At 38.5% G+C, this 12080-nt stretch overlaps 1 protein-coding gene across 2 annotated transcripts in view; it reads left to right on the forward strand.

The window, feature by feature from the left end:
* The window catches only part of rab6ba (RAB6B, member RAS oncogene family a), a 46501-nt gene that overhangs the window by 28292 nt on the left and 6129 nt on the right, over window positions 1-12080 (forward strand). The window contains exons 3-7 of one of the 2 annotated variants that reach the window (XM_018669984.2): window positions 1782-1835; window positions 2226-2352; window positions 3678-3789; window positions 8455-8548; window positions 10678-10744. In XM_018669984.2, the coding sequence (XP_018525500.1) occupies window positions 1782-1835; window positions 2226-2352; window positions 3678-3789; window positions 8455-8548; window positions 10678-10744 (454 nt within the window). The remainder of the gene's footprint in view (window positions 1-1781; window positions 1836-2225; window positions 2353-3677; window positions 3790-8454; window positions 8549-10677; window positions 10745-12080) is intronic. The other variant, XM_018669985.2, reaches the window with a different exon arrangement.

A 12080-nucleotide genomic window follows, 5' to 3' on the forward strand; every position in this document is an offset into this window, starting at 1 on the left:
GTTGTTTGTCACTTCAGGGAAATTAATGCTGTCAGCCTCTAGCGCAGTCAGGAATTATTTTTGTTGACTGTAAGTCATAACGTTGTTAATAAATGCTTTTACAGCAAGAATAAATAGGGTGATTTATTTTGGAAGTTCATGTAATCTATTTCTCTGTTTTGGGGACGATCTAACCAAAAATTATATTTTTATTCACTATTAATTATCTTTCTAGGACTTTATAATTTGAATTCTTTGTAGATGTTTATTTTCAGCCTAAGGGTGCTTGATCTGACTGAGTGTAAAAGAAGAGTATAAATGACGTCCTGTCTTCATGCCAGACTCTCTGAGTTAGTCCACTGTGGTAGCTGGCATCGCCAAGGAAACGAGTGCGTGATCAAGCTGCTGATGCCCAGCTCTGTCAAAGTGGCCAGTGGGCACCCTGCTGGTCTGCCTAACATAGACAAACAAAACAGATACACCAACCTGCCTAATCAAAGATCAGTACAAGCGTATAAAATGTTTCTTGGTACAAATAATACTCTGAAATGTCTCAGAAAGTGGGATACAGCTAGTAGGAAGCTGTATCCTCTACTCTGCAGACAGGTAATCCCCTGTCAGCGTGTCAGACCTATCACCTATCTACAGTACAGGCTCCAGCTGGCCAGTACTGGAGTTTGCAGGCTTGGGTCGATTACGCTGTAACCATACAGCTGGGGACTGTTGCAGGTCGAGCCCTGAACACTTTCGCCCCCTCACACACACCAAGACACCAAACATCTGGATCCACCACATGAAAGGGTCACAAACAGCATCTGCCTTAGCCAGTGGTCATTGAAAGTCATTCATTAAAAACTCTTCTGTTCCCAACAATGCATCTTTTTCTGTTAAAATTATTTAATATGCTGTCTAATAGATTCTTAGGAAGATTTACAACAGATGGTCCATATCTGCAAAACACAAAGAGAAAAGTAATTGTTAATACTGAATTTCATAACAATGACATTAATGTTTTAAAAGCAATGTATTGTCTATTTCAAAAAGAAGCCATCTTTGTAATTGTAATCTGAAAGTTCATTGTCACATGTCCAGAACTGAACAATTTTGGCATCAAAATCCAGTAAAATCAACAAACCCAGATCTGCAGTTTAGCAACAATTTCTAGGTTTTGATTTGTACGAGCCAGAGCACCTGATGATATCATGGCAAGCAGCAAAGCCGAAAGCTGTGGGCTTGGCTGCAGAGAGTAAACATCCCTTGAAGAGGTAACACGCTGCCATCTGCCTCATGACACAATAATGTGGAATGGTATGAGCCATTATTTTAAGCAGCCCACTTCAGTATAAAGACCATGTAAAATACACAAACTACATATTGAAACAATAGAGTTTCTCTGTTAATTAAAGTGGAATATTTGCACAATAATAGCTGATATACCGTAAACTGCTCCAGTTTAAAAAAACACTGCATTTGATGATTAATCAAAGACATTAGACACTCGCCTCAAAAATAAGCACAGCGCTGAATCAGCAGTCTACAGTAAGCTTCACAAATGGTGTCCTTTTACTGCTCTGTTGCATTGGACTGCACTGGATTGCATTTATTACATGATATTCAGCACTTCTTCATGTGAGGGTGATGTGATCGGGACTGCAGTGAACATGGATCTTACAGTAATCTGTCCTTCTCTTCGCCGTTTGTATCCTTAACTTCATTATTCAGTTTCCCAGTAAATGTTGTTTTTCTGTCGTGGTGTTTACAGTGATTCTGATCCATGGATGTTTTCTTTCTTTCTAAACTAGGCCACAATTGGAATTGATTTCCTGTCGAAAACCATGTACTTGGAAGATCGAACGGTAAGAACCTCAGTTACAGTTGTATATGTCATGACAAATAATGTCTGTATATGTCAGCAGTGCAATAAGACACACTGTTGCACTGTTGATCTAAAAAATAATGTCTTGCATCCATTCAGACCTAACCAGCGGTACAGCATGAAGTCGTTTCTGCTCATGAAATGTAGATGAATACAATCAAGCCTGTCTGCGTGTCTGTTTACCTTGAAGAGTCATTCATACAATAGTGTGACCTTGGAAATGTCATCATGAGGCGTCCCCTTGTATAAATACTGCCTGTTTATGAATCTTGTGCTGTCCATGTGTTATGTGTTGTATAAGCCTGTGTGTCTGGAGAGAGCCTACTGTTTCCAGGCTCTCTGACTATCTGAATAATCTCAGCCTCCTCAGCTTTCCCTCTCTGAACCCCAGGTGAGGTTGCAGCTCTGGGACACAGCGGGACAAGAGCGCTTCAGGAGCCTCATTCCCAGTTATATAAGGGACTCCACTGTGGCTGTGGTGGTCTACGACATTACAAGTCAGTGTCCCTCAAGAAGTCTGCTGAACTTACCCACTTACTGTCTGCTGTTATACCTGCAAATTCTCTTTTTTTCTTTTTCTTAAATGTTTCTGCCAACATGGGTAGCCAGAGCTAATCTCTCTCTCCTCATACAGATCCTTTGGGAAAAAAAATAAAACTTCACTGTCACACCATGACTGATGGCTTTCCCTGAGACAAGAGATCCAGAAAGAGATTTTACAAATATCAAATGCGATTTCAATATTTCCCAAATTGGATCCACTGAGCAAAGAGATGAGACGTATCACATTAACCTCCCACCTCCTCAAATTCTCCAAAGTACCAGTAACCATGACTGAAGGAAAATACAGATAGCAAAATTGTGTTAAATCTTATTTTAAATTCCTCTCTCTGTAAACTGAGAAGAACCACTTTGTTGGTTTTCTTTTAGGGGAAAACCAAGGGGATTTGAAGGGCCATTGCTCTGCAACCTCCTCTTCAAAGCAGCAATTTCAGCCTCTATTTGGTCTTGTTTCCCTGTGGTCTGTAATTGAAAGACTCCTTACATGCCTCTCAGAGAGAGCTGTTTTTTTCTGTTTATCGTGAATAAATCATCCAGCTTCTATATTCTGCTTCTCTACAGTAGTATAGCATACATGACAAAAAGTAATATAATTCTGAAATCCATCAGTAGCTTCTATTTAGCAGTTTAAAAGAACAAAGGTTAAAACACTTATTGTAACATTGCCCTCAGGAGATGAATTTTATTCCTAATTTAACGAGAGAGCAGGGGAGGGGTTACCTTCCATCCATAACCATTTTCTCTTCTCACCTTGAAACGTGGGGTCTGTCTCGTCAAATCCCAGTCTAAGAATATGATATGACCCTTAGCCTGCACGCCAACAAGCTTGCATACTCAGTGAACGTGGCAAGGTCAAAGGGATTTATTAAGAACTTATCATGCTACATAGCTGATAATGTACAGTGTAACATGGATGTATTGTGTAATTCCAGTATCTTTTATCCATGAGCTCTGTTGTTCAGATTATATGTGAAATTTTTTTGACTATGATCTGCCACATGGGATTTTTGTTTCTGTATCTTCATATTGTGTTAATAATTGATACTGCGTATGCAAAATTCATTTTATATCAGAAAAATTTACATTATCACTTTCCATCAAAAAAAGCATGTCACTGTTCAAGATGTCCAATCAAGATGAAACTGTTAATGGTTTTGTTTAAAGCACTAACAGCAGAGGTGTCAACATATTCAATGTCACTGCAACTCTACAAACTGCATCTTTAATTTGACTCTGCTTTGTTTTCATCCTTCCTCAACAGATGTTAACTCATTCCAGCAGACGTCAAAATGGATTGATGATGTGAGAACAGAGAGGGGAAGTGATGTCATCATTATGCTCGTTGGCAATAAAACAGACTTGGCAGACAAGAGGTATGTGGTTACTACTGAATCTGCCTCCTAACTTCAGTACTCTGTATCACGTTTCGTCTTTTAGTCAGCATTTCTTTTTGTGTCTTGACACCATGGCAACCACGATGTGCAAAGTATCTGTAGGAACATTCAGATAAGCACAATACCTCAAACACAAAACATGATGAAAACATCACACTGACTGAACAGGCTGTCCCTGCAGAGGAGATGGTCTGATAAGATGCTGGAGCGACTTTCTGAAAAAATCTGTATATTAATGAGACAGGACTAATTATCTTGAGACCAATATAGCTCCTTAATACTTTACCACATTGATTTAATATTGATACCACTGCAATGTTACATGAAGGCAGCTATAAGAAATTAATGTTTGCTACATATCAAATATCTTAATGAACACACTCATTAGTACAACTTCTCATGTTGTTATAATGTTATAATATTATTACAGTGATGATGGTGGGACATGAGGGCAGCTGCCTCTTATTAGAGAAAACCACTCGGTTTTGAAATGAGAAAATTATTGCTTGCGTAGGGGAATTGTTAAATAATTTAGTTCTTGGTGACACTTGAGAAATCATGAACTATGTACACAAGAGAATACTGTTTTCATATACTGTATACATACTGTATGTATGTATAGAACGTAATACTTTTAGTGAGGAGATGGTGAGAAAATGCTGAAGACACAGGATATTTAATGAAGTTGGGAAGGTGTAAGAAATTGGTTTTAGAAGGGAATGCTAAAAGAAACAGAGTAAAAAGGACATGACATGAAGTAGAAATGCACAGTAGTGGAAGAGCAGTGCAAAATAAAGGCAGAATTTGAACCATAAAATTACTCTCGTCCTGGTGCATGAATGATACATACTGTATGTGCAAAATCTTCCTTTATCCCTCCCACACCCTGAGTAATCTTTTCTAAAGTTCCTTCATTTGTTTCATGTAAATATAATGAAAATGGCTGTGAGTCTGTGGAAAGGTAGTGTCTAGTGTTAGGAGGTTTTCTTCAGAATAGAATCAGGCTACTTCCTTTCCGTCTCTCTCCACCTGTCAAATATGCAGCCACACCACATGTTTAAGTGCATAAAAGGGGAGCATTTTCACAATATGGTTCCCTCATAATATTTACAAGGTGTGTAACCATGCATAAATTATGCACACATTGTTGCGGCCAGCATTATATACCCATCATGCAGTAACAGTAACATTTACTGCATTGTTGTTGCATGCATGTTGAGGATATATTTTGAGCTACAGAAAGAAATTCCTGTTGGCATACTCGTGTCTTAGATCCGACATGTAACTGACTGTAGGGAAAACAGGAAAACTGCTGGTGATGGCAGTTTCCAGGCTACGTCTCACTGGATCTGTCAATAAAAGTTCATGACTGCAGACACAAGACAAAAGCTCTGGTATATGCATGTACAGACTAAAGCGTGAACAATATATTTAAAGCTAGCTGGCTAGGAGCCTGAATGGAAGTTATATACAGTATCTTTTGTCACAACATATTCTGCCAGCTGAGCTGTCATATTAAACTACAGAAGAGGGATGGAGTGCTAAGTGAAATTATATGAACAGTGTGGGCCTCCATCAAAAGAGTGTTGAAAATGGTTGGACCTTTTCCTGTTAATTTAAGAGTAATTTATCTTAACTGCAATTTAGTTGGGTCTTAATGGGCTCTGGAAGTTAAAGCCCTAGTGAATGTTCCATGGTAAAGAAGCAACGGATATTTACTGCATTAACATGACCTCAGCATCCTCTCCTAATTTGCCTCATATTGGGGTAAATCTGCCTTACTGCTGTGTGTATGAGCCTTACAGGTTTTTGCCCAAATCAGTGCAGAGAAATGTAATAGCCATTTTACTGCTTTTTGAATAAGAGTAACCCACAGCTTTTCAGTGCTCCAGTTTCCACTGCATTGTCTTGACCAATCACTCTGAATCCTATAAATGATTTCCTCTTTTTACATTTTTTTCATTTATTAAAAAGGAAATTGAGGTTAATCATAGTGACCGTTCTCATGCAGATGCAGTTAGACATGGCAGCTAATGTTACACATTCAAGAGATGATAAATGTTGCTGTCACTGTTGCCTCTGTTCTGTGTACTCACTGACTTATGGGGTTTCAGTTGCAAAGGATGATTTTAGCTGTTAAATAATAAATGTTAGCTTATGGATTATATTTGGATTCACTGTATGGCAAGAACAGAAATATACATCAAACAAAAAATAATTTTAGTTTAGTGCATGTGCATCATATGTGAAATGACTTGGCACATGATCTGACATCACTGTAAATAAAGTGGCTGACACTGTAATGTGGGGTTAAAGTCCTCAAACATCTCAATATTGGGGGAGGGGGGACATTTTCTAAAGCAGAGGTAAAAGTCTGGCAAGGACGCAGTGTTTTTTTCTCTGTTTCCATGTGTCTGTGTATGCAGCTGGACCTTTCAGAATGATGAGTCAAAATGAGTCAGTGATGCAATTTTAGTTACATTGTCTTACACCATATCAGCACTGACACACACAACCTAATATTTGACATTGCTTGAGATGAAGAAATGATTTGTGTATATTGCATTACTGCGAAATGGCGCAATTTGATTATCAGGTGCTCTTGAGGACCACCTCAGTGAGATCTGTGTTTTCTTTGTGTTTCTTGGTTTGTTCAGTTATGTGTGGTGGTGCTGTTCACAATGCTCAGTGCTTAGGGAATTAAAGTATGCACAGTTTGAGTTTTACAGAGTCCCGGAAGTCTTGCATAAGGGAAATCTAGTGTGCATCATACACTAGATAGCACCAACCAAGTGGAGCCTGATGTGCTGTATACTGACAGGAAGTAGCCCAACATTTTTTTTCCTGCACTTGTTAAATTAGTAGCTATTTTTCTCATCTTTTCCTCGACACTGCTACTACAGTACTTTGGTGAGAAGTCAGAAAACAGAAAATACAGTATCAATGCTAAATACTACTCTGTCAAAGTTTATGTCAAACCTGCACTAAGTGATTTTTGACCACCAGGGGACATTGCAACAAGCTGTAAACACAACATTGAAATATTACCATTATTTGTAACAGTGAACAAATCAGCAATCGGTTGTCTATTTACATACCCTGCAAAACCAAACAACATTAGCATTTGTCTGAAACTGTGTTTTTAGTCACCTAGTAAATATAATTCCAATACTCCCTCTCTTTTTAGCTCTGTTTTGATATACTGTGATTCCTGGGGGCATTTCCAGTTCTATAGCTGCTAAATGCTCCACTATGTTCACCAGCTAGTCACTAACTGTGTCTGTCAGCTGTGGAATTAAACCACTGTGTCCATGGTTTATCAGATCCTGCTGCTGGAAAGGATGTTGCTGAGAACAAAACAGCAAAGTTGCAGGCTGTGAAAACAAAACAATGAGGAAAAAAGCTGAAAGATGCTAAAATGTGACACCATTCATATTACATGTGGTCATTTGATGCATTGTTAATATAAAACAAATGAGAAGTGCAGCTTTAATGGACAATTTATATAGTTTGTAAATAGAAAATAGTTGTCAAGTTGATGAGTGAGTGGCTAAACAAAAAAAAGAGACAAAAGTAATCAATCTTTTGTCAACTTTGTTACATTTGAGTTCTTGATGATTTTGGATAGTCATGGTCCAACTTCCTTATTTACACATATGATTGAAGAGATCACCAGTGGCTTAAGTGAGAGCTGATGTCACTTTCAGGACTACGAAACTACAAATGCTAATCTTGCGTGCATGAATGTTGCTAGGATGCTACATATTGTGCATCCATTATACAATTTTCTTGCCAACTGCCTGTCTGATGATGAATAAGCCTTGGTGTTGTTTAAGTTGGGACTCATGCATCCAGAAATAGCCACAGAGGCACTGGTGCAACCCTGTCAGGTGGTGTTATTATGTAAATACGTCTCCAGTGCAGTGTTTTCTGTTCTCGCTGCAGAAACTTCTTTTCATATCTCACAACAATTGAATTTCTCTCTCTTCTGTGCTGTGATACAAAGAGTTATTTAAAGAGTGAAGGATCAGTTAAATATAACGTGTCCGTTGCTTTGCACAATGGTGTAACTTGTGTGTTACAACCTCTTAAGGCTGAGTTTAGAAAAGAAAGAAGTAAAGAAGAGGTCTTTTTGAGGTAGCTAAGATTCCTTTTGTGTTGAGAGGAACAAAGAAGACAGACTGGTTACGTCATGGTTTTCCCAGAAGAGCAGTGGCAGGTTGATTTAAGCCAGTCGTCTTAACGAACCTGCTGGCTGGTGCTGGCTGTGGAGTCAGCAGGACTGCACTGATCTCTCTGTTTGTATTAATGGACACCTGACACAGTCTCCATTTCACAGCAAGAGCCAAACAATCACTGCCAGATTCATTAAAATGTAATGCAAATTGGCTGTTATTAATTTCTTGCAGGACAATGTAATTAATCATTCTCAGTCATTAGCTAATTAAGTCTGATGTACTCTCACTAGCTTCAGCTGCAAGTAGTGCACCTCACTTTGAATCTTGTGCAGTATCTACTCATCTTTGTTGAATGTTAATATAAGAAAGTCAGCTGTGTTTTGTGCACTCATACTGTGAACAGTGTATGATTATCTCTAATGCTTTAAACTGCAGTGTTTTGATGGTAATTCCCCTCTATTCACAGGCAAATCACAATTGAGGAAGGTGAACAGAGGGCTAAAGAGCTGAGTGTCATGTTCATAGAGACTAGCGCCAAGACAGGTTACAACGTCAAACAGGTGAGTGGCTTCAGAGAATGTTTGGTGCTCAGTAAGTCTGTGATAAAGAATTACAGGCCACAGATTCCCCTTGCTGCTTACATCTGCATATTAATGAAGAAAACAGATTTTCTTGGAAGCATTATATCATCGCACTGCTTAATGTTACAGAGTTCTCTCTGGTGGCTTATATTTGATTTTCAGATAAGTGTGTTACTACAAATATTTCTGTATGGATTTGATCAGTTACTGACCTCCATCATAGTTATTATGGTACGCTATGAATCAGCTTAAAGGTACCCTGTGGAGTTTTATGGTTGCATTCACTGTTTCCACCAAAATCCACAATGTGTATCGTTGAGGACTAACAAACATGTTGACTGCATTCTCTTCCTCATACACACTAGTTCTTGTTATTGCCTGATCTGTTCCGGAAACCTGATTTGTTCTACGTTTGTACTATATACGGTTACGTCCTGTCACTCCTACCCTAACTCCAACCATCACACATGCGTGGAACAAAACAGGTTTTCAACTGAATTGTGCGGCTATGTTTTTTGTTTTTTTTCCCAAGAAAACTCTGACCCTTCTTCTTCACCGACTTTCTTGTTGCATTGCTACATTTTGGGCACATTACTGCCACCAGCTGAGAGTTAGAGGTATAGCATGAAGCTGGCAGCAGTGATACAAATCCTGTTTAAGTACTCTTGTGTATGCATTTTTGTGTGCATGCAGGAGGTACAAATAAAACAGAGACTCATTCCACAAGTTACCTTCAAAAGCCTCCTGTTTTTCATACTAAATGAAGCTCTTAGGGTAAAGGCAGGTTAATAAAAGTGAGAGTGCAGTGCAGTATTTCGTCCTGTGTAAGTCCATGCTGCCACTAACAGCATCTCACCAAGACTGAATTGTGCATGTATTAATTCCTTCACTGGCATTCAGTTACATTAATGTTTATAGAGATTTGGGGGTCGCTAATACAAAGAGAACCCTGGTTTAGCCACCGTGATTTGTTTCTAAACAGTTGTTTGTTGTTAAAAACAACAACTGTCTGTTGAGTTGATAAGTGGTGAGACGAAGGCATACCGTATTGTGTCTGTCAGTGAATGGTGGTGCTGGCAGGCGCCTCTCCTTCTCACCCCATAGCAGCACAGACAGAGGAGGCTATTCTTCACCTTACTTCAGGACTGTGGACACTAAGAGCAAAATGGAACATAGTGCTATGAAACCTGCAAAACAAAGGTCCTGCCTCCAGTGGCTGCAGGGTTCATATTGTTTGGATGTGTCATCAGTCCCAACAGAAATATTGTGTCAGTAAATTCAGCTTTTAGGCATCAATGTAATGACCGTCTATGAGAGCTGAACCAAGTGATTTAATAAAGCTAATTACTGAATTTTAATCATCATGGAAAAGGAAAGGTTTTGTCATGCGTTTAGCCAAATTTTAGAAGAATCTTATTTTCGTTTTTTTTTTTGGCAGAATAATTTTACCAATTATGTTTGTTTTTGTTTTAAAATTAACTTTTTACGACAACAGGATTTTTAAAATTCCAAACAGAAGAGCACAGTTGCTTAAGCTATGTTTTGGTCCAAAATGTGCCTGATAAAATTGAGATATGCCAGTCCTAGAAACATCCTGTAGTGTTTAATGTTGGCAGGGACATAATCAGAACCTTTGATTTGAATGGTATATGGGCATCTCGCTAGCACACGCTTTTATGATTACTCAAGAGAAATAGTATATTAACCTGAAGTGTTGTTGAAATGTTGCTTCTCATACAAAAAATAACATAACAGACTTTATGGTGTGGTAATGGAGTTCAGACTTTTTAAATGAGTCTGTGGCATTACCTTCCAACAATAATTTAACTTTGACAACCACATGGTAATTGTCCTGATAAAATGAATGTAACAAATGGCCCTAGAAATGGGGGGAAATTTTGAAATACAAATGTTTTGCAGCAATTATGCTAAACACTAGTTTTGGTCTGGATATTATGTCTGAGGACATTATTTTCACTTTTAAAAACTGATTAACAATGTAACAAGGGGCAAATTGTTAGACAAATTACACAAAGTAAATGTTCATGTTGTGTTTTCCTGATTGAGTTTAAAGACAAAGTGTCCTCCTTCTGTTTCTTTCTCTCCAGCTGTTTCGGCGTGTGGCAGCTGCTCTCCCGGGGATGGAAAGTATGCAAGAAACAAGCAAAGAAGGGAGTATCCTTTGACCAATTTACATATCATGAAAAACCTATTTCAGTAATAATATGTAAATAGTCTGAGCTCAGAGGAAACATTTTAATCCTGATGTGATAGCATCATTCACTGCTAGCTTCCAAATTAAGAGTTCCAGGACTGAACTCTGTATACTGACACCTATTTAAATAGGTGTCAGCCACCTGTCCAATTAAGTTTTTCAGTGTGACACTGTTGCAAACGGTGCCCCAGCACTTGTCAGGCACCAGTGCTGGGGCAGAGCTGGTCAGTCAGACAGTGGGTGCCTGCAGTTTTGTCTGTGCTGGGAAGGCAGATTTGCTCATTTAAACCAGTGACAGGAGTCTCGGTGTCCAGCCATCAGTCAGCCTGTACTGCTGCTGCATACAGCTCTCCAAACTGGCACCCCATATCTGCTGCTGTCACAGCTCCACCTGTGGGAGATTTGTCAGGGGCTGCAGCACTTTTTCACTCTCACAAAACTGAATTCTAACATTTAATTCTTTTAGGAAGTAGCATTCAATATTGAAGAATAATTGAAATATAACACAGTTAGTGAGAACCTCTTAGATACTTTTCCAGTTCTCGGAGTCATAAATACACACAGTGCAGAATTTATTTGTCTTGATTACATCTAAGGAGCAAATCTGCTTATTATTCTCTGTGAGATAATTCACAACACAGAAATGCACATGTTTATATCTGATGTCAAGGAGATAAATACAGCAGCTGAGACAGATTTTAGCTGTAATTTTCATCAGTGACTAAAGAGAGCCCTCAGGCTGTCTGGGCCTCTCTTACACTCCTACATTGATTTTTACATCTGTTAATATATTTGATGTGAGTAACAATATGACAGCCTACATTCCGTACTCAGACTCTTTCAAGTTCACAATATTTGGAACAAAGCTCATTATTCTCATCCCAGTCTTTCAGATGCAGTCTACAAATCTGTACTTAATGTAATCAAATCATTTAAAACAATTGAGTTCATTTAAGATTCTTTCAATACAGTATTCTTCTGTGTAGCTTTACAGTATCTTCCTTTTTCTTGCGTTGCGTTTTTTGTTTGTTTGTTTGTTTAAAAAGAAGAAGAATACAGCAACAAATGCACAACAGATAAAACACAAATTAATAGAACCTAACAGACCAACCAAGATGACCGCACATATCACATCACTGCTTCAAGGTAGAAACAATGGGTGACTCAACCAAGAAATATTTATGACTCTACTATAAAAAGCCCACTCATACAAAGACTGTGTATTGAAAAATACACAGTAATAGCATGTTAATTTGAGCTACATTTTGGATCATATTCTTGCACAGAACAGGGACT

Source organism: Lates calcarifer, linkage group LG17, assembly GCF_001640805.2.
Source record: "Lates calcarifer isolate ASB-BC8 linkage group LG17, TLL_Latcal_v3, whole genome shotgun sequence".
Taxonomy (NCBI): domain Eukaryota; kingdom Metazoa; phylum Chordata; class Actinopteri; family Centropomidae; genus Lates; species Lates calcarifer.